Source organism: Podarcis erhardii (assembly GCF_964252035.2).
Source record: "Podarcis erhardii genome assembly, chromosome: 10".
Taxonomy (NCBI): domain Eukaryota; kingdom Metazoa; phylum Chordata; class Lepidosauria; order Squamata; family Lacertidae; genus Podarcis; species Podarcis erhardii.
In genome coordinates this window covers 28,404,205-28,424,903 of record NC_138500.1, presented here as the reverse complement: position 1 = coordinate 28,424,903, position 20,699 = coordinate 28,404,205, and the positions used below count along the sequence as shown (strand labels likewise).

The window sequence follows — 20,699 nt, the reverse complement described above, 5'->3', positions numbered from 1 at the left end:
GGTTTTAATTTTTAAAGCCTTTCATGGTATGGCAACTTGGAATCAAAAGGGCCATCTCTTTCCAAGTGTATTTACCCAAACCCTGAGTTTGTTCTTTGAGGGCTTTCTTCAAGCGCCCCCACCCTATGAGTGCCATTGGTCATAAGAAAAGGAGGCCTTTTTGGTAGTGGCTCCTCAACTATGCCATCTCCATAAAGGCCCACCAGACAAGCAGCTATTTTAGCACCTTTCCACTGCCTAGCAAGTGCTTTTTTCATGTTCTCAAGCCTTATGTTGTGGTTTTATACAGTTTTAGCTCAGTGGGCTTTATTCCTCTGCCCCAAATTTTATTTTGATTTTGATGCTGCAATGTTTCTTCCATTCCATTCTCTGTTCCAAAGTGATTTGTGATTCACCCCCCCCGCCCCATGGTTGTTTTGTTGTAATTCTGCTTTCCTTAATCCCTGCAAGCTCTCCAGAAAACTAAGACAGAAAAATACTATCATTTTTCAACCCAACTCTTCACACTCCACTGCATGTATTGTTGTTGTTGTTGCTGTTGTTGTTGTTGCATTTAAATCCCACCTTTCCTCCAGTGAGCTCAAAATGGCATATGTGGTTCTCCAACTCCCCAATATATCCTTGCAACAACCCTGCAAGGTAGGTCAGGCTGAGAGACAGCGGCTGGTCCAGTGAGCTTCATGAGTGGGTGTCGAGTGGGGATTTGAACCCAGGTCCCAGCCCAGCATTCCAACCACTACACCACACTGGCTCACCAAATGTATTGCAGACTGCTGTGTTTATGGGGATCCACCCATGTCCTCACTCATACCAAGTAGCTGATGCTTGATTGGTTGGGAGAGAAGGGAGAGTAAAGGGAGGCTGTGATCCTAAAGTCTGAGAAGCATCTCAGGCCACTGTTGTCCTGATGCAGGAGTTAAAAGGGTCAAGAAAATGGAGTCACCTCTCTAGACAGGTCATTAGTTACATTAGTGAGGAGCTGGCAAAGGCAAGCTATAAATAAAATATAGGAGAGGACTCTCCAGGGGCCTGTCAATCACAACAATTTGCGTCCTATTAATTATATCTAGATGCTGATATTCACCTCCACCAGCCTCACCTTCCATTTAGAAGGAAGCAGCGCTCTCTGGTGGGAGTAGCTCAACACTGCAGTTTAAGCCTGTCCAGTTCACAACCTCCATACTGAGAGAGAGAGGATGTTAGAGGACAATCTTTGATCTTCAAACTCTCCACTGCAGCCAGCCTCCTTTATTTCAAAGAGGCTGGTGCCAGGGTAGTGCAGTTGTGGCTCAGGCTGATAATTTATTATCTGTGCTCTGGCAACATCACGGCACAGGTTGTTCCAGCCACACATCCGTGACATCCTTTCAAAAAAAGCTCAATAAATGAGAGGTTTTAAAGGACTGCTTCTGGGCATTAGCATCGGAATGACACACCAGAAGCCCAGAGACCAAAGGTTTTCCCAGAGTGGGGTACCCAGCCCTCTGGGGAAGCTGAGGATAGCAGCACAAGGAGAGGGAATCCGCAGCTATTGAGTTGTTCTGCAGAAACAGAAAACTTGCAGCAACAACAAAAATCTATACAGTGGCAAGGCAGAGGTGGAAGAGGATGGGGGGTGGATCCCATGCTTGTGTGAGCAGAGTACATAACAGAGGCTGCAATCTTTTGCACAGGCTAATCAAAGCAGCTTTCAGAATGGAATTAGGCAGTGACAATCATATAATCATAAAATGCAGCCAGTTTATAGAAATTAAAACACAGGCTCTCAGCATTTTAAACAGAATAAAACACTAACCATTTATAACCAAAATTAAAGGGTTTCATGAGCGGGACATCAGGTTACACTGCTACAAAGACAAGCTGATAACAACACCTCAGAGGTCCTCTTAAAATGGAAAGCCTTGCATCATTTTCTAAAAGCCTCTCTAGAAAAACTGTCCCAGAGATAGTTTAATAGCTAGACACCTATCACTTCCAAAGTCAGGGGGGCAGGGAGAGAGAGCACAGATTCCCCAAAGAAATAAAATCCATCAGGAGCGTAGGAATAGGACCGCAGCATCATAAAAAGATTTTCTATAGGTAGAAGAGAAGGTGAAACTCCTGTAAAACTAAGCAAATATTTGAAAGACCTTCCTTCAGATCTCACAATATAATTTATTTTGAATCTTTCCTCCCTATCCCTCGAAAGCAAGTTAGAAGCAGATATTCAAACTTCATATGCAAAATGCCATTGTATATGTAAAGGTAAAGGTACCCCTGACCGTTATGTCCAGTCGTGGACGACTCTTGGGTTGCAACGCTCATCTCGCTTTACTAGCCGAGGGAGCCGGTGTACAGCTTCCGGGTCATGTGGCCAGCATGATTAAGCCGCTTCTGGCGAACCAGAGCAGCGCACGGAAGGTACCTATTTATCTACTTGCACTTTGATATGCTTTCGAACTGCTAGGTAGGCAGGAGCAGGGACCGAGCAACGGGAGCTCACCCTGTCGCAGGGATTCGAACCGCCGACCTTCTGATCGGCGAGTCCTAGGCTCTGTGGTTTAACCCACAGTGCCGCCCATGTGCTTTCATATGCTTCATATGCAAAATGCCATTCTATATGTGCACACCAACTATATTTCCATCTTATCAGCCCAAGGTAGATATTGCAACTTTATATAGTTCTTTCACCTTATGGAAATGAGTGTAAGCACTGAAGAGGAATTCAAAGCTGAGAAGGAGAACGGTAACCTGAAGAAATGTACCAAATTTCATTCTGCTATCTCAACATCCAACCCAGTCGAACAAACAAATGGAGTGCCAAGCAGGCTATTTAAACCAAAGGCAAGACACTCAAGCAGTGAACACACAGCTGTTTAGGTCTTTTGATAAATCAAGTTTATGTCTTTTGATAAACTATGTTGCATCTTCGTCTCCACTCTCAAGAACTATCTCTCCTTCACATGATCTCAAGAAGTTGCAACTGGCTCTTGAGTCACACTTTTTGGATTCACAGAATCTCAGCCATTTCTATGAGACAGCCTTCTCCAATCAGATGTCTGCCAGATGTTTGGAAGCAACATCCATCATCCCTTGACCCATCAGCCCCAACCAGCATGGGCAATAATTAGGGGTGATGGAGGTTGTAGTTCACAACATCTGGAGAGAATCACATTGCATATCCCTGACTGGTGTAAGGCCCTAGTTCAGTGATTCATAAAACATTTGGGAGAGGGGGTTAAAGCACTTGAGAATTGCTGGGGTTCATAGAACATACAAACATAGAAAGCTGTCTTATATCAACAGATATTATTAGTCCATCAAGCCTGGTACATTGACTCACAGTGGCTGTCCAAGATGTTAGATGGGGAGTCTCTCTCAGTCTTAACTGGAGATGCCAGAAATTGAACCTGGGACCTTCAGCATGCTCATACATTGCAAAGCATAGATGTGGGCAAAATGAATACCTAAAGCAGTTACATAATCATAGGGTATTTCAGCACTAATCCTGTTTAGCTGCTCAGAGTCCATCCAGCTGGGCCCACCTCCCCAGATGCCAAAACACACACCAGCCACACACACACCAGCTGATGTGTGATCAATGTCAGTCTGAAGTAAGCATGCAGCTGATGCCAGTGAGGAGAAGGCGAGTCCTTTACTGTTCAAGTGGCATATATGCCCAAAGAATCAGGATAGAAATAAATGTAAATACTCAAATATTGTGTCACTTGGGGCAAAGGAGAAGTTGAAGCCCATTCCATTCAACATACATAAACCAATTACATTGGAAACGGAACCTTACACACAGGTAAAGGGACAGCGTGCACCACCACACCTGAGCACAGCAGGCTAACTTAAGGGACACAATGTGACCTGCCTGGCACACAGAGCTCCAACAAAGAGGTGGCCTGCCTTTGGTGGCATCATCCACACACAACAACAACATCTAGTGCTTGAGGCAGCCACTCCACTCCACTAATGACAAGGCCAGCACTGGGGATGTTAAATTGTCCTTCACCAAAGGTAGCAAAATGTCTCGGACCAGCCCTATTCCCACTGGTTTTTCCTTACTGCAGGGGTCACCATCTTTCTAAGGTCCAGAGGCACATCTGTATTTTTCAGCAAGTGATGTCGGCACTACTCCTTCTAGTATCCTCTCCCCACTTGCCTGGATCAGTCCCCCTAACACAAACACACACATAAAGTCATGTCGTAGCCAGGATTTTTGTTATGGGCGGCAGGACTTTTGTTGGGGGGGGCAGAACCAATGTGATTAGTCAGTTTAGTATTCCTATTGTTTAACTTGATCGGGGGGGGCAGCTGTCCCTTTCTCTCCACCCCCCAGCTACGTCCATGCACAAAGTATACACACACACCTCATTTCCCTAAGGGATCTGGGTAAAAGAATTAATCAGAGCCTAGAAAAAGCACATCAAGGTTCTCAGACACAGCAGGTCTGGGACAGTCTTCTGCAAGAGGCCCTGGTCAGCTCCTACAATTAGAAGAGACAATGCTAAGTAATATGGGCCTTTGACTTAGTGATGAAGCAACTTCATGATGCAGAAATGGATTACAAGTTCCTTGTTCATTTATACAAAAGTTCAAAACAGAGCTCAGTCAGAGACTAAGGTTGCAATCCTAACCCAGTACATTCAGTCAGATTTACTCCTGAATAAGACAAGGTTAGAATCACACAGTTAATCTTCTTAACCTGCTGATGGCTACCAATATGGGTGGCATGAGAAGATTAGTCAAATTCGTGGAGAAGACTAGCAATGTCTACTAGCCACGATAGCTATGCTCTCTACCTGTACTATTGGAGGCAGTATGCCTTGGAATACCAGTTGCTGTGAAGAACAAGTGGGGAGTTGCTGTTGCCCTCGGGTCCTGCTTTTAAGCTTCCCATTGAGACATCTGGCAGGCCACAGGATGCTGGACTAGATCAGGTTTTGGGCTGATCCCACAGGTTCTTCTCCTGCAACCTTCATAATAAGCTTTGGACTACCCCAGCAGCATTCTCTGGATGTATAATTGATTGAGGGAGCCAGTGACAATAATGGGCAGCGCCAGAGAGGGAAGTAGCCTATACTATTTTTTTTTATTTTTTTAAAAAACATGTATATATCACCCAAAATATGACCAGAATGAGAAACAGCAGAAATCCTTCTATTTGCTCCCACAACATAATCATTTATATTCAAATCTGAGAATTCTCTAATGACTTCTGTGAGCAGTTCCCACTTCTAATTTGGGGTTGAAAAATTAAGAAGAAATCCAAACCAGTCCAAACCAGAAATCTGTGCTAAAATGATAAGCGTTAGCACCCATTTCTACTACTGTAAATATCGTCACTTGCAGCACAATTCCAGGTGTGTCTACCTGCCTTGGAGCGGATCTTTATAAACTACTAAAATTACAAAGTGCTGTGACGGTGAACAATAAAAATAAAAATGCAGCAAATTAAAGAAAGACCCACCGAACTCAATACTTCTGAGTAGGCACGCACAGGATTGCACTGACCAATTGGATTGTTTCCCAAAAAAATTCATTTATTTAGCACTGCACTGACATCCGACCTTATTATTTGATTTCTCCCTCTCTTTGTGCAAATATGAACCAGACAACTGAGGATGATACCACTTCGCGTATTTAAGGAAGTGAGCTCTAAAGCCCACGACAGCTTGTGCCACATCAGAGCATCCGCTTAGCCTACTATGGGGAAACAGAGCTCTCGGCTTCCTTGCCGGCCGCAAAGCAGAAGAATCCCTTCTACGCTTTTACGACGTTTCTGGCGTCGCGGCATGATGACGCCACAGCAGTGCAGCCGGACCGGAAGTGGGAGCCAGCTGCAAAACTTCTGTCCTCCTGAGGGCCGCGCTTCGTAGCTTGGACGCCCCACCGGGGCCGAATCCGTCGCCATCCGGTCCTTCCTTGGGCCGTAAAGGTGAGAGATGAGTCTAGAGCTGGTTCAGGAGCCTCGGCGACGAAGGATGCCGGCATCTTCCTCTCCCCCGCCCCGGCCTTCAGCACGTTTCGTCGGTCTGCGCCGTGTCCGGATGCAGGGCGGGCCTGAAAGGGCCCTTCCGCCTCCCTTGGGCCCTCGGAGCAGGCCCCTTCGAGCAGATGCTGGGTTCATTGTCGGGGCTGTCGCCTCTTTCGTGCACCGCCTGCCTTCATTCATCATACCTAGAGAACGCTTTGCCCCGCTGAAGGGCTCGGGCCTAGTTGCTGGCGACCATCTCTGCCGCTGTCATTTCTTTGGTGGGGGAAAAAAAGCCTGCGGGCGGAAGGGTGGGTTGCTCTACTGGGTTCACCCCACGAGGAGCCCTCCAAGCAAGACGCTTTGTTCAGGGTTGATCTCCCTCTCCCTCCCTCCCCTTATCTATTCTCTCCATCTCTCTCACACACACCCTTTATAAAGGGTTCAATACTTCATGAAGCTCTCAGTGTAGAAATGGGGGAAGCAGAATGACATGCGTTTCTAGTACAGTATCTAGAAACTAGGCTCTTTATCATAACTGAAATAGCTTAAAAGACGTTTTTATTTTGGAAATAGCGAGGTTTTTTTAAAAAATTATTCACTTGCTGCCTGTGTGTAGCGAGCACAGATAGTACAGGACTGTGTGACCTAGTTTTAGAATAGCTGGCGCAACTTAGGACAGCCATACTGGCTGAGCCTGGTGGGAGTTGTAGGCCAAAACGTTTGGAAGACACCAGGTTGGCAAAGCCTGGGCTAGATGTCACTTAGCTGTCTTGTAAATAAGCTCACACACGAAAGCTCATACCAATAATAAATTTAGTTGGTCTCTAAGGTGCTGCTGGAAGGAATTTTTTAATTATGTTTTGACTACGGCAGACCAACGTAGCTACCTACCTGTATCTTTTGAGAGAGCCAATCTGCAACCAGTTTTTCATCTTTGCATGTAGAAAGAGAGCATGGGTATAATTATATATAAATACAGCTAACAATCATTTGCTAATAAGGCAACTATGGTGAAAACCATGCAGTCAGCACTTCGTGAATTTTATTTATTAAATTTTTATACCGCCCTTCATCTGTAGATCTCAGGGTGGTTCACAGCATAAAAATATGAAACATAAAAACACAAGATAACAAAATGAAAACACAAACCAATAAACCCCCTCCCTCACTCCCTATGTAGGCATATGAATATGTTGAGAACAGCTTTGTTATTTAAGCAGTAGCCTGGCAGCAATAAACTACAGTACAGGACTTCCATAGAAGTACTTCATTCCCAGTGTGTATATGTCAGTAATTTTAAGGATGTGACTGGAAGGCCTGGCCTTTTTTAAAAAAACACCTGTGTGTGTCTCTTGTTTCCTTAAAAACAAGTACAGTGGTACCTCGGGTTACATACACGGCAGGTTACATACACTTCAGGTTACAGACTCCGCTAATCCAGAAATATTACCTCGGATTAAGAACTTTGCTTCAGGATGAGAACAGAAATCATGGCGCAGCGGCAGCAGGAGGCCTCATTAGCTAAAGTGGTGCTTCAGGTTAAGAACAGTTTCAGGTTAAGAACAGACCTCCAGAACGAATTAAATTCTTAACCTGTACAGGTCAAACTTCGGTTCTCGAACGGCTCCATTTTTGAACATTTCAACTTCTGAACACCAGTTTTCAAACTTTTTTTGGAACCTGAACATCCGATGCGGCTTACACCTGACTACAAGAAGCTCTTGCAACCAATAGGAAGCTGCGCCTTGGTTGTCAAACATTTTCGGAAGTTGAATGGTCTTCCGGAACGGATTACGTTCGACAACCGAGGTTTGACTATATTAGCTGATCCTACTATTTGAATAAGCACTATTGTTTTATAGTTACTTGATCCCCTTATTCTCTTCCCCCTCCCATCTCCTTTCTCACTAGAATTATAGAAGATGGCAAAGTTCCTGGCTCCCGTGATCCAGGATAACCCCTCAGGATGGGGTCCATGTGCTGTTCCAGAGCAGTTCAAAGATATGCCTTATCAGCCCTTCAGCAAAGGAGATCGGCTGGGAAAGGTACTTCTTCACACACCCTTGCAAAGAAATTTCTATTAACTGCTTTTGTACATTGTCTATGCTGATGTTTTCCATTAAGGGCTAGATTTTGAAAGGCACTCTTACCATATGCTTCAGGAGCCCAGTTCCTACAGTACTACTTACAGGGCAAAAAGACCATGAGTGAAATTGTCCTAAGTCCTTTAGGGAGTGAATTTTTGGAACATCATTTTGGTCCCTATTGGACTTCACAGAATTTATAGCTGAGATGTACAGTTCATCTCAGTGCTGGATTGTGTTGGCTTACATTACATTGCCTGGTTAAAAATGGAATCTGAATCATTGGCAAGCTCTGACCTAATTTTTTTCATAACATAGGATGGTGTTAAGGCACACAGGTCCCCGGACCTGGGGGGAAATTTGGCTAATAATTGTCTTAATACAATTCCAGTTTCCTAGCCCTTTAGGGCATTATAGCAGTGTAATGGGTGGTGCAGGTGTTTGCCATAGTACATTCCCTGTAAGGATGGGTAGCTGCCATCATATAGAGAATGTCTGCTTCCATTTTCTACCAATCCCCACAACTGTTTAGCAAGAGCATGAGAGACTTTCCAGTGGAATTCCAGCACATTGCAAAATTAGCAATTCTGCATGTTACAGGTAAGTTGTGGACAGCACACACACACACCCCGACCATGGTCATGTGTGCATTAGCTCATTATCTCTCCCCAAGTAAAGATCTTGATGTCTTAGTATTTTGAGTACACTCAGAAACTTAGCTGGCTGGAGAAACAATTTTTGAGATTCTGTTGAAAATCCTTTGAATGAGTTTGTGGCATGCTTGAAAGCAGCCTTATTTCCTCATTGTTTTTATTTTGACCAGGTTGCAGACTGGACAGGAGCTACTTACCAGGATAAGCGATATACAAGTAAGTATGATGGTGATTGCTCGTTTGATATATTTCATATGGAAGATCAGGTCATAATAAGGTGCCAGTGAGCACAGTATATGAAGCTGGCATTACGTTGGCTGAAGCTGGCATTACGTTGCCTAATCCCTATTGGATTAGGGCAAATGATGGTGATTTATACCCCACCCATCTGGCTGGGTTTCCCCAGCTGCTCTGGGCAGAATATTAAAATACAATGATTCATCAAATATTAAAAGCTTCCCTAAACAGGGCTGCCTTTAGGTGTCTTCTAAAAGTTGTGTAGTTTTTTATTTCCTTAACATCTGATGGGAAGGCATTCCACAGGGCGGGTGCCACTACCAAGAAGGCCCTCTACCTGGCTCCCTGTAACTTTGCTTCTCGCAGTTAGGGAACTGCCAGAAGGCCCTCGGCACTGGATCTCAGTGTCCGGGCAGAACGATGGGGGTGGAAACGCTCCTTCAGGATTGTTGTCTTTTGACCGCTATCTATACAATAAGAATACTAAAGCTGAACTTCCAGGAGATGTGCTTTATAGTTTCTCCTGCATTTCATTACAAGACAGAATTGCATTGAACGTAAGCTTTTCTGCATTCCTCTGTTTCCTTCACTGCTTATAGGGGTTGCCAACCTTTTTGGGCTGGTGGGCACATTTGGAGTTTTGAGAGAGTGCAGTTGGCACCAGTCACAAAGTGGCTGCTGTTTGGGTGTGGCATAACACAAAACGGCTGCCACATCTGAAAGGGCAGAAAAAGAGGCAAGTTCACAAAATCCACTATGAATTTTTAAGGGGATATTTATTGATTCGTCCATGGGTGCTATAAGAGATACTTGGCATGCATACTGTCATCCATAGGCTCTACACTGTGTAACCCCTGGCTTGCAACATTAAGACCTACTCTCCCTAAACAAATTTCTGCTGCCTGTATCAAATAGTATTTGGAATTTGGTAATGCAATCACTGGTGCAGTTGCATATCAACACTACAGATAAGCAGAACACTAGGGCACATCATGTTTCTGCACTGATTACAGCAGTAGTGGGGTTTCTTTTGGGGGGGGGGGCTTTACAAGAGGAAATCTCCATCTTGTTTTGAGATCAGTCATGGTTTTTACCATTGGGCAAAGGAGCACAACTGTATCACATCCGTTGTTCTTAGCAGTTACACAAAGATAATTCTGTTTCAGCTCCTATTTGAAAGTAGGACTGTTCTAGTTCTTGGTCTTCTAGGAAATCCCAGTCTTGCACTCTAAGGTGACTGAGACAATTGTCTTCCCAGATAAATATTCATCCCAGTTTGGTGGAGGAAGCCAGTATGCTTATTTCCATGAGGAAGATGAAACCAGTTTCCAACTGGTGGACACGGCACGGACACAAAAGACAGCTTACCAGAGGAATCGCATGAGGTTTGCACAGGTATGATGTAGCTTGATTGAAGAGATTAGACTTGAGCCATATAGCTAGTCTGTCCCAATTGATACTCTGAGGGGAGAGAGACAGATCGAGGAGGGAACAAACAACCTTCCCCTTAATCTGGTATGGGGAACCTGCGGTCCTGCTGTCCTTGTTGCACTATAACTCTAGTAGCTAACGTGTCTCTCCCCTGTCCTGTCTCCACTCCAGCTGATATGCCCAGTAGTCAGGTATGATAAGAGTTTTAGTCCAGTAATACCTAGAGGGCCAAAGACTAGTCACACGTAGTCTACTGCTTCCATCATCACTAACCATGCTGGCTGAGAGCTGGAATCAAAACAAGATTGCAGAAGGGGAGCACAGGTTCCCCATCCCTGTCATTAATGGACAGTCTCATGGGATTTTGAAGATGTATCCCCTCCCATTCCCCTGTCATTGATAACTGTCTTTTTCAAACAAGCTGTTGTAAGTTTGAGACTCCTTGTGGTTTTTCATTTTTGTTGTTCTTAGGCTGGAATGTGTATGGCTATCAAGTAGTGATTCCCCCCCCCCCTTTAGGTTTTGGTGACACACTAGCTTATTATGCCTCCCAGGAACACTTAGTGGTGCTTTTCACAGCATATCTCAGGAATGGGAATGGTCGTCAAGATGTTGTTGAACTACAACTCACCATTGGCCATACTGGCTGGGGCTGACGGGACTTGGAGTCCAGCCACATAAGGAAGGGCCACAGGTTCCCACACCTAGTGTAACTCATGCATTACAGTGAATATTGGGGAGGAATCCTTTGCGGGATTGCTTGCTAGGTAGGCCCTTTTGATTCCATGCTGTCTCGCTTACATTAGTGTTTCCTTTCAGAGGAACCTCCGGAGAGATAAGGACCGCCGGAACATCCTTCAGTTTAACATGCAGACGCTCCCTAAAAGTGCCAAGCAGAAGGAGAGGTAAGCTTGCTGTGTTTGTAGGAGAACATGCAGTTTAGCAATTGTCCAGCAGAGCTAGTTTCATCAAACTGATTGAATCTCTTGAAAAAGCAAATTGCTTACTAAATTTCCCAGACTCTGCTGTCACATATTTTATGTTTTTATTACTGTTGCATGGATTGTAAAATGGCATTATCTTATTGGTTGTTTAGCAACTCTGACCCAAGAGATCAGAAAACCCTTTTGTAGTTAGCCATTCATGTTCCAGTTTCTCTACTCTGGAAAAAGAGTTTGGGATCAGCAGGCTCCTTTGCCTTTATGGGACTATCAGTTTTCTGTCATTTCAGAGATAGACTGCGTCTCCAAAAGAAGTTTCAGAAGCAGTTTGGAGTGAGACAAAAATGGGACCAAAAATCTCAGGTAAACCTCTTTCTCTTTGGCTGCCTGTCTTGTGACTGTCTTTCCCCTCACCCTTTCACCTTATGTTCCCATTTTACACACTGATGTGTTTTCTCTTCTATTTATTCTATCTGCACGTCAGAAACCCCGTGATTCATCTGTTGAAGTTCGCAGTGATTGGGAGGTGAAGGAGGAAATGGATTTCCCTAGGTTGATGAAGATGCGATATTTGGAGGTGTCAGACCCTCAGGACATGTAAGTCTTTAGAGACAGCTGAAGGTTTGGGGCCAACAATTTGTATCTTTTTTTTAGAAGAAGAAAAAACCAGCCTCCAAGTAGTTTAACTAATACAGTATGCTTATCTCTTGATCAACAAAAGCTGTACTGGGATGCAATCTCAAAAATGATAGAATGATCTCGATACGAATCCAAGGCAGACCTTTTAACATCACAGTAATCCAAGTTTATGCACCAACTACTGGTGCTGAAGAAACTGAAATTGACCATTTCTATGAAGACTTACAAGACCTTATAGAAGTGACACCAAAGAAGGATGTTCATCTCATTATAGGGGATTGGAATGCTAAAGTAGGGAATCAAGAGATAAAAGGAACAACTGGCAAGTTTGGCCTTGGAGATCAAAACGAAGCAGGGCAAAGGTTAATAGAGTTCTGTCAAGAGAACAAGCTGGTCATCACAAACACGCTTTTCCAACAACACAAGAGACGACTCTACACATGGAGTATTGCATCTAGATCAAGGGAAGTAATAGTGCCACTGTATTCTGCTCTGGTCAGACCTCACCTGGAGTACTGTGTCCAGTTCTGGACACCACAGTTCAAGAAGGACACTGACAAACTGGAATGGGTCCAGAGGAGGGCAACCAAAATGGTCAAAGGCCTGGAAACAATGCCTTATGAAGAACGGCTAAGGGAGCTGGGCATGTTTAGCCTGGAGAAGAGGAGGTAAAGGGGTGATATGGTAGCCATGTTCAAATATATAAAAGGATGTCACATAGAGGAGGGAGAAAGGTTGTTTTCTGCTGCTCCAGAGAAGCGGACACGGAGCAATGGTTCCAAACTACAAGAAAAAAGATTCCACCTAAACATTAGGAAGAACTTCCTGACAGTAAGAGCTGTTCGACAGTGGAATTTGCTGCCAAGGAGTGTGGTGGAGTCTCCTTCTTTGGAGGTCTTTAAGCAGAGGCTTGACAACCATATGTCAGGAGTGCTCTGATGGTGTTTCCTGCTTGGCAAGGGGTTGGACTCGATGGCCCTTGTGGTCTCTTCCAACTCTATGATTCTATGAAACCAGAATTATTGCCTTGCTGGGCATTGTAACTTTTTGTATGCTTTCTGAGTACAGTACTGACAAATGGACATAAAATGACTTTTGGTTAACAAGGCCTGAATTATCCCTGACCTTCAATATGAGCAGGAATATATGACTGGTTGTTAGGATCTGGAGCTTGTCAATGAATCTGGTTTAGAGCTCAGATTCCATGGCAAGGATGCACATGACTCCCTTATCTGACTGGGTTGCCCCAGCCACTCTGGGCGGCTTCCCTGACCTAGTTCCATCTACTGTGTTGGACTCCAGATCCTATTAGCTAGCACAGAGAGTGGTCAGGGGTGATCAGAGTTGTCCTCCAAAATATCTGGAGGGCATCATTTAGGGAAGGATGCTTTAAAATGTGACGCTGCTTATAGAGGTGGGTGGGTCAGAGGAGAGGCATAGAACCTTAAAGATGCCGTGGGATCTTAATGATCCTTGGGTTTCTTTTTCATGAGTATTTCTGAACCCATTAGTCCACTTTTTATTATCCTTTGTTCTTGAGAGAACAAAATCATGATCAGTCTTTCTTTGTACCTGCAGAGAGTGCTGTGGGGCCCTGGAATACTATGACAAAGCCTTTGACCGCATCACCACAAGAAATGAAAAGACCCTTCGTAGCATCAAGCGCATCTTCCATACCGTAACTACTACCGATGATCCAGTCATTCGCAAGGTATAATATGCCTCTGTAGTTTGCCTGTACATGGCTGTTAAAATACCTCAGTTTAAAAGGAGAGGGCTCGTTTGCTTGTAACTTCAGATACCTTTCTTACTAAGTCCTTAAAAATGGTACTGCACTGGGCAAGGCAGGTTAGTCTAATGAAATATTTCTTAGTAAGTCTGAGACTAGAAATTGCAGCCAGACATACTGGACTAGAGAAGAGTGTGTCCTGTTGACTGTGCAAAGAGCAGGGGGAGGCAAGGAGATCTTCATAGCTTTGGCGCACAGTGGAATTCCCTTTTCTGGAAACTCCTTAAAGCCCAAGTCAGAGCATCTTCCAAAAGTGTTGCAGGACATTTCTCTTTGAGCTAGTTATTAGTATTGAGTAGTTTCCTATTTATTGTGCTTGGGGTGGTGGAGATAATGGGTTGGATGTGAGAGTTTTCAGAGAGGCTTTATATGTTTTGCAATTTGCTGTGAAGCTTGGAGATATGCTAGGACAAAACCCAGCTAAATAATAAATGAGGCAAGTGGAAGTGTTTACTTATGTTTCTGCTCATCTACCAAAGTTCTTAACTTTGAGGGGAGTAAGTTTTTGGCTTAATGAGGGAATTGACGTGCAGGAGAGCAGATCTCATCCTTGCATTCATTGGGACTCTTCTGTCTGCCTTCCCTTGGATTTTAATTGCTGGAGAATGGGATGCAAATGCCATTGGCAATCTAGGAGAGCATGGTTTTGACAACATCTTCTACAGGGATGGGGAACCTGTGGCCCTCCAGATTCTGTTGGGGTACATTTCCTATCAACCTTGGCAACTGGCCATGCTGGCTGGACTTAATGGGAGTTGGAATCACAGGTTCCCTACCCCTGTGCCTCAGAGAGCAGATAATCCTACAGATATAACTTTGGAGGGTGGTACAGCCTATATTAGTTTGCTTGTACAACGATTCCTGCTCTCATCCATATGACTTTTCTTTATGCACAGTTGGCCAAGACTCAGGGGAATGTATTTGCTACAGATGCCATCCTAGCTACCCTCATGGCTTGCACTCGTTCTGTATATTCCTGGGACATCATTGTCCAAAGAGTTGGATCCAAACTCTTCTTTGACAAGAGGGACAATTCTGATTTTGGTGAGTGTTTTTGCATATACAGTACAAAACTGAAGAGAGACAGGTGGTGGCTGGGAATGGAGTGCTTGGGGAAGTGAAGCTTTTAGAGTTATCTCTTGGGGCAACCCTCTGAACTTCCATTTATGTTTGGCTATATCCTCAGACCTCCTGACCGTGAGTGAGACTGCTAATGAACCACCACAGGATGAGGGCAACTCCTTCAATTCACCCCGCAACCTTGCTATGGAAGCCACCTACATCAACCACAACTTCTCCCAGCAATGTCTGAGAATGGTAAGATTTAAAGGGGTAATGGATTTTACCTCTGCAGAGAATTTCAGAAAGAAATTGACTAAGGTCACTTAGAACTTGCTGCTGATGAGGGAGTGATCTGTCTCAGCAAGCAGAAAGACGATAACATCCATCTACTTTCTGTTTTATAGGGCCTGCAGATAGAGTTGTATGGCTGTTGGGAGGTTCCACAGAATAGTCCTGGTGGGGGAAGTGTCTTGCTAGTAAACAGGATACCACATCAAAGCCATGTTTTTGAAAAATTCGAGGAAGGGCTTGGTACCAAGACAGTGGCTAATGTTTCTCAAACCAGAGCACTGGAAGCTTCCCATGTCTTAAGGCAGCCATGACTCTCCTGACCATGTAATCTGATGTCATTGATAAAAGTTTTTGCATGTGTGTGTCTTTACAGGGAAAAGAGAAATACACATTTCCCAATCCAAACCCATTTGTGGAAGATGATATGGATAAGAATGAGGTGGCTTCGGTTGCATACCGGTAAGTTGTTGCTTCTGACACATGAATAGACCTTGGGAGTTCACAGTACCTCGAGGTGTGGTTTGCAGACTTGTCGCAGCTTCCATGAAAGTTCCCATTGCTGCCACCTGTATATACTGTGCTTATGTGGATTTTTTGTTACAAGGTTTGCTGACAAACATTTTTGGTTGTAGGTACCGGAGGTGGAAGCTGGGAGACGACATAGACCTGATAGTACGCTGTGAACACGATGGAGTGATGACTGGAGCCAATGGAGAAGTATCTTTCATCAACACAAAAACACTGAATGAATGGGATTCAAGGGTAAGGAAAAACAGATATAATTTGTAGGCTCTTCTGTGCGGACATCATTTGTTTCTGCTGGCCTGTCTTTAACTGTGGCATAGTTTACTCTGATTACCTGTAATAGCCTTGGAATTCCCTCTCCCTCATCCCATCCAATTCAAGGGAGTCAAGTGAATTTTTGCCACATTAGGTAGGAGTGGGTTCCTCCTTTCCAGCATTACAAATAATTTTGAAATCAGTTGCATGAAATCTTCAGCTTTGTAGCCAGATCCTGACTTGGCACAGTGTGCCATAATTGATGCTGTGTACAACCCTAATCCTTTCTTAATTTTTCTAGCATTGTAATGGAGTAGACTGGCGTCAGAAACTGGACTCCCAGAGAGGAGCTGTGATTGCCACTGAGCTGAAAAACAACAGCTACAAACTTGCTCGCTGGACATGTTGTGCGCTGCTGGCTGGATCAGAGTATCTTAAACTGGGGTGAGAAAATATAGTGTGGATAGGTTTTGTTTTGTTTGTTTTGGGGTTTTTTTTTTGTCTTTGGTGTACTACAAGAGGGAAGTAAGTTGGGGGAGAGAGAAGCCAGCTCTTCGGGGTAAAAATTTAACACATTGTGACATTTTACTGATATGTTTACATTATTCACCTCTTTGAGAGGTGGCCTATACAGTGGACCCTCCAGATACGAACTTAATTTGTCCCAGGGGTCCATACTTACCCCGAAAAGGCCATATCCGGAGGCGCCACTTCTGTGCATGTGCACGCAGCAAAACCTGGAAGTGTACACTTCCGGGTTTGCCAAGTTCGTAACTTGAAATGATGTTACCCAAAGGTAACGTAACCCGAGGTACCATTGTAATAAATATTTAAAATATTTATTCTAAGCTCTAAATATTCTGAGCTCTAAAACTTGGCCAGCACCTCTTTATATTTAGAATTCTCTGCTAATAACTTGGGATATAGCTGTCCACTATACAGCTGCAAATAAAATGCTTTAAGTGTGTTTTAAGTGCAATATACAATGTGACACTAGATGGCAATGGTGAGCCTTGTGGAAAATTCAATGTATTCTTAAAAACGCTTTTTAAAAAAAGCATTTTAGAACGGTTTCTATATGTGTGTAGATTCAACCTCCATTTCTGTCTTAACTCCTGGACTAAGTGCGTCTTTTACCTCTTGGAAGGAGCTAACAAATAGGTTCTTTGTCTTGGATTAAAAATTACTGAGATGGGTCTTTAACTTTAACACTTAAATAATATTTAACATTTGTCAAGAGCTTGTGTGCATTTTCTAGTCGTAATCCTTATAACAACCCAGTAAAGGACCCCAGGATGGTTAAGTCCACTCAAAGGCGACTGTGGGGTTTGCAGTGCTCATCTCGCTTTCAGGCCGAGGGAGCCGGCGTTTGTCCACAGACAGCTTTCCAGGTCATGTGGCCAGCATGACTAAACCGCTGTAAGGCAAGTCAGGCAGGAAGACCGAGAGCAACTTTCCTAAAGGGAGGTCACCTAGTGAGTTCAGAGGCAAGATTCAAACCCTGATTTGTAGCTCAGTCTCTTTAACCACTACACCACACCAGTTGTCTTACTTAAATTGTTTGGCCTGCTATTCTTTTTTAGTCCTACTGTAGCTGCTGGGCTGGACTACAGCTTCACACTTTATAAGTCTTCTTTCTCCCTTCTTGTCAGGTATGTTTCCCGGTACCATGTGAAAGACTCTGCACGCCATGTGATCCTGGGCACCCAGCAGTTCAAACCTAATGAATTCGCCAGCCAAATTAATCTAAGCATGGAAAATGCCTGGGGCATCCTGCGCTGTGTCATTGACATCTGCATGAAACTGGATGAGGGCAAGTACCTCATCTTGAAAGACCCCAACAAGCAAGTCATCCGTATCTACAGCCTGCCAGATGGCACTTTCAGCTCTGATGAAGATGATGATGACGACGATGAAGAGGAAGAAGAGGAAGGTAATAAGAGTTTCACACGCCTTCTAGCTAAGCTTAGGCCTGAAACGACAAGTTTCTGGTCTTGCAACTGCTTACATTGGAAGAAGTTTGTGTGCTGGGAGGATAGCTTTCATTCTTCTACAGTCTGTGATCATTTCGTCCAGATATAGCCACAGGAGAGTACAGTGCAGCTTTCCCCCAACTTGGAAGGCTCCAGATACATTGGACAACAGCTCCCATCTGCCCCATCCAGCACAGCTTTGCTGATTGAAGCCGATAGGGGCTGTAGTCCAAAACATCAGGGGAGACACCAGGTTGGGAAGGGCAACCCCATAAGTCAGGTGTATATGTGGGCCATTAACTCCTAGGAAAAACCAGTCAGAGCCAATGATGAGTAGAACCAAAACGGGCAGAATTTGCATGCATTGTTGCAGGATTCTGTAGCATGCTGTCTATGCACCAGCCTATTTCTCTCTGTGTCATGTTGCTAGTTGCCATCTGGTTTGCATCATAACTACAGATAAGATGGTGACCAGTAGTGCATGCCACAGGAGTCATATAATGTGGATCTGAGCAGAATTTAAGTATGGCATATAGTTAACATTGGTAAAGTGTTGACATGATTATGTTGGGGAGACCAGTACCAGTTTATGGATTTTGTATGTTCCCTAGGATTCAGCTTTCTGTTTTACTTTTCAAACTGTGGCTGTACGCAAGGCTACATTACAGATTGTCATTTTCTTATTCTTGCTTACAAACCACAGGTTTTCTTTACAAAGCCACAGGTATCTGATTGGTCACTGTGATCCAGGAAGCTCTTACGTTCTTAACATTACTTGGAGTTCAATACTTGCATTGTCTCTAAAGTTTAGATCAACTAAGGTTTGGCTGCATCCTACTTAATAAGGCTTTCTATTATGCAGAAAGTGTATCATCTGACTGTACATGAACCAGCACTTGGTATTATGTGTGGAAAGGAGAGCAGATGTTGTGGCCATGCTTATTTGTTACATGGTGTTTGCTTTCCTTGGGATGGCAGCAAATGCTCCATTGAAACTTCTGTTTGTTTTTCAGAGGAAGAGAGCTGAACATTGCAGCCAGACAGCAGCAGCAATTGCAGCTTGAAGGCACAGCCAACATCTTTGTTCTTGGTGGACGGATCAGAATTGAATCTCATAGAACCTAAGGAATAAAAAATAATAATCTTAAAGCATTATCCTTTTTGTATAATTAATATGTGTAGTGAGATTGCCCCTAAGCAAATTTGGAAAAGAAAATATTTTATGATTACCTGATCAGCCTTGTCCACTTTAAGGCTGATGTATAGCAGAATCATCTGATTCAGTGTCCCCTGGACTGAACAACTTCACTCCGCAAGTGTGGAAATAAATGTTTCAATAGTTGCTTATGGGGGAATTTGAGAGAGTATAGAAAACTAGCATGCCATAGAGAAACTTAGGCTGGGATCATTCTCTTTGCCCTTGTTTTCCGTATGCAGGGAGTCCCCACTGCTAATGGGAAATTACTCAAGCTAAAGAAACCTCCAGAAGCAAGCAGTCTTTAAATGGCATGGCTCTAGGAAAAGCTGTATCATGGGATTTTTCTCTATGTGTAGATTAGCTCTTAGGCAAGCACAAGTAATTTGTAATTCTTCTCACTCTGTTGCAAAGCTTTAAAACTATCTTTTTAACTGTGCTATACAAAGGTTGAGAAGTGGGATAGTATAGGATTGTGCACAAAGCTTGATGGCAGGCTAGCTGGAACAATGTAATGAAAATGATGTTAAAACTACTGGCTCAGATCTTCAATGCAAAAAGCATAAGAACCTATTTGTTTTTAGTGGCATTCACACTAAAGACTCATCAAAAGAAGAAATAATTTATACCACTAGCAGCTACTTCTGCCCTATCTAGTTGATGAATTAGGCATAATCTCTTCCTCTGTGCTTCTCTTGAGAATGTGGCTAGAAATGCAAAATAATATTTTGTTTATCTTATTTACCAAGCTGGTGAACAAATTAAAGGCAAAAAACCCACCCCAACCACTTTTAAAAGTTCAAAAATGCAAGAAACCACATTAAATTATTCATTCAACCCGTATAAAAAAAAATTCAGAGATTTTATCATTAAAACAGCAGCACTGCATAGAAAGCAACCCCATGAAGAGTCACCCATCTAGCTCGGCATTTTATATATTGACTGGCTGTGGCTCTCCAGGGTTTCTGGAAAGAGACATTCCCAGCCCCTAAAGAGGCTGGGGATTGGAATCTGGGACCTTTTTCATACAAAACATGCTTTTCCATTGAGCTACAAATCTTCCCTGACTATAACTCTCACCATTAAGAGTCATTTGGAACAGGTAGATTTTCAAAGCCCTTTTAAATGCAGCAACTATTAAGAGTTATAACCATTAGTAATTTAATAGATACCATTTGTAATCTTCCACAGCCTAAAGTGTGACTTGAATTGAAGCCATGTGCAAGAACCAGCTCTCTGTCAAATGAATGAATGTTTGTGCTGCAGTGCCAAAGGGGGTGATTGCTTGAACCTCTGTATGATGCTCATTAATGGCCTTGGCAAACAGACCTGGCTAGATGAGGGTACTGCAGGGTTTTCTCTAATCATATTCCAACAGCTCCCACGTGGGCTTAATCTCTTTCCAGCTGCTGCAGAGAGGTGAACATGTAAAGACCAAGGTTTCCTTGAAAGAACTGGGTGTTCTTTTATTGTCAAGAGGTTAGCTACCTGCTGCAGCAGATCCTAGCTGATTAGCATCTTGGATTCCCAAAACGCTTCCCAAGTAATAAACATTTCACCTGCCAATCAAATGTAATTACTCTGCCGTTTTAGCAATTCACAGCACTGAAGCAATGCACCACTGGTGGGTGCAGCATTTGCTGCTTTAGCAGCAAGGGAAGT

General features: G+C 43.7%; 1 protein-coding gene and 1 long non-coding RNA gene across 2 annotated transcripts; one reads left to right on the top strand and one right to left on the bottom strand.

The window, feature by feature from the left end:
• Positions 1–404: 404 nt before the first annotated feature.
• LOC309351735 lies at positions 405–5,716 on the bottom strand. The gene is made up of 2 exons (XR_014160960.1): positions 5,617–5,716; positions 405–450 (listed from the first exon to the last, which is right to left on the bottom strand). It is a non-coding gene; the product is annotated as an uncharacterized lncRNA (long non-coding RNA).
• Positions 5,717–5,777: 61 nt separating this feature from the next.
• On the top strand, positions 5,778–18,991 carry EIF3D (eukaryotic translation initiation factor 3 subunit D). The gene is made up of 15 exons (XM_081879482.1): positions 5,778–5,923; positions 7,874–8,007; positions 8,870–8,915; positions 10,195–10,331; positions 11,187–11,272; positions 11,599–11,671; positions 11,793–11,905; positions 13,526–13,658; positions 14,633–14,780; positions 14,923–15,053; positions 15,463–15,548; positions 15,722–15,851; positions 16,171–16,313; positions 17,522–17,802; positions 18,856–18,991. Exons 2-15 carry the CDS (start codon positions 7,885–7,887, stop codon positions 18,867–18,869), a joined length of 1,644 nt encoding a protein of 547 aa, XP_081735608.1. The 5' UTR covers positions 5,778–5,923; positions 7,874–7,884; the 3' UTR covers positions 18,870–18,991.
• Positions 18,992–20,699: the final 1,708 nt, after the last annotated feature.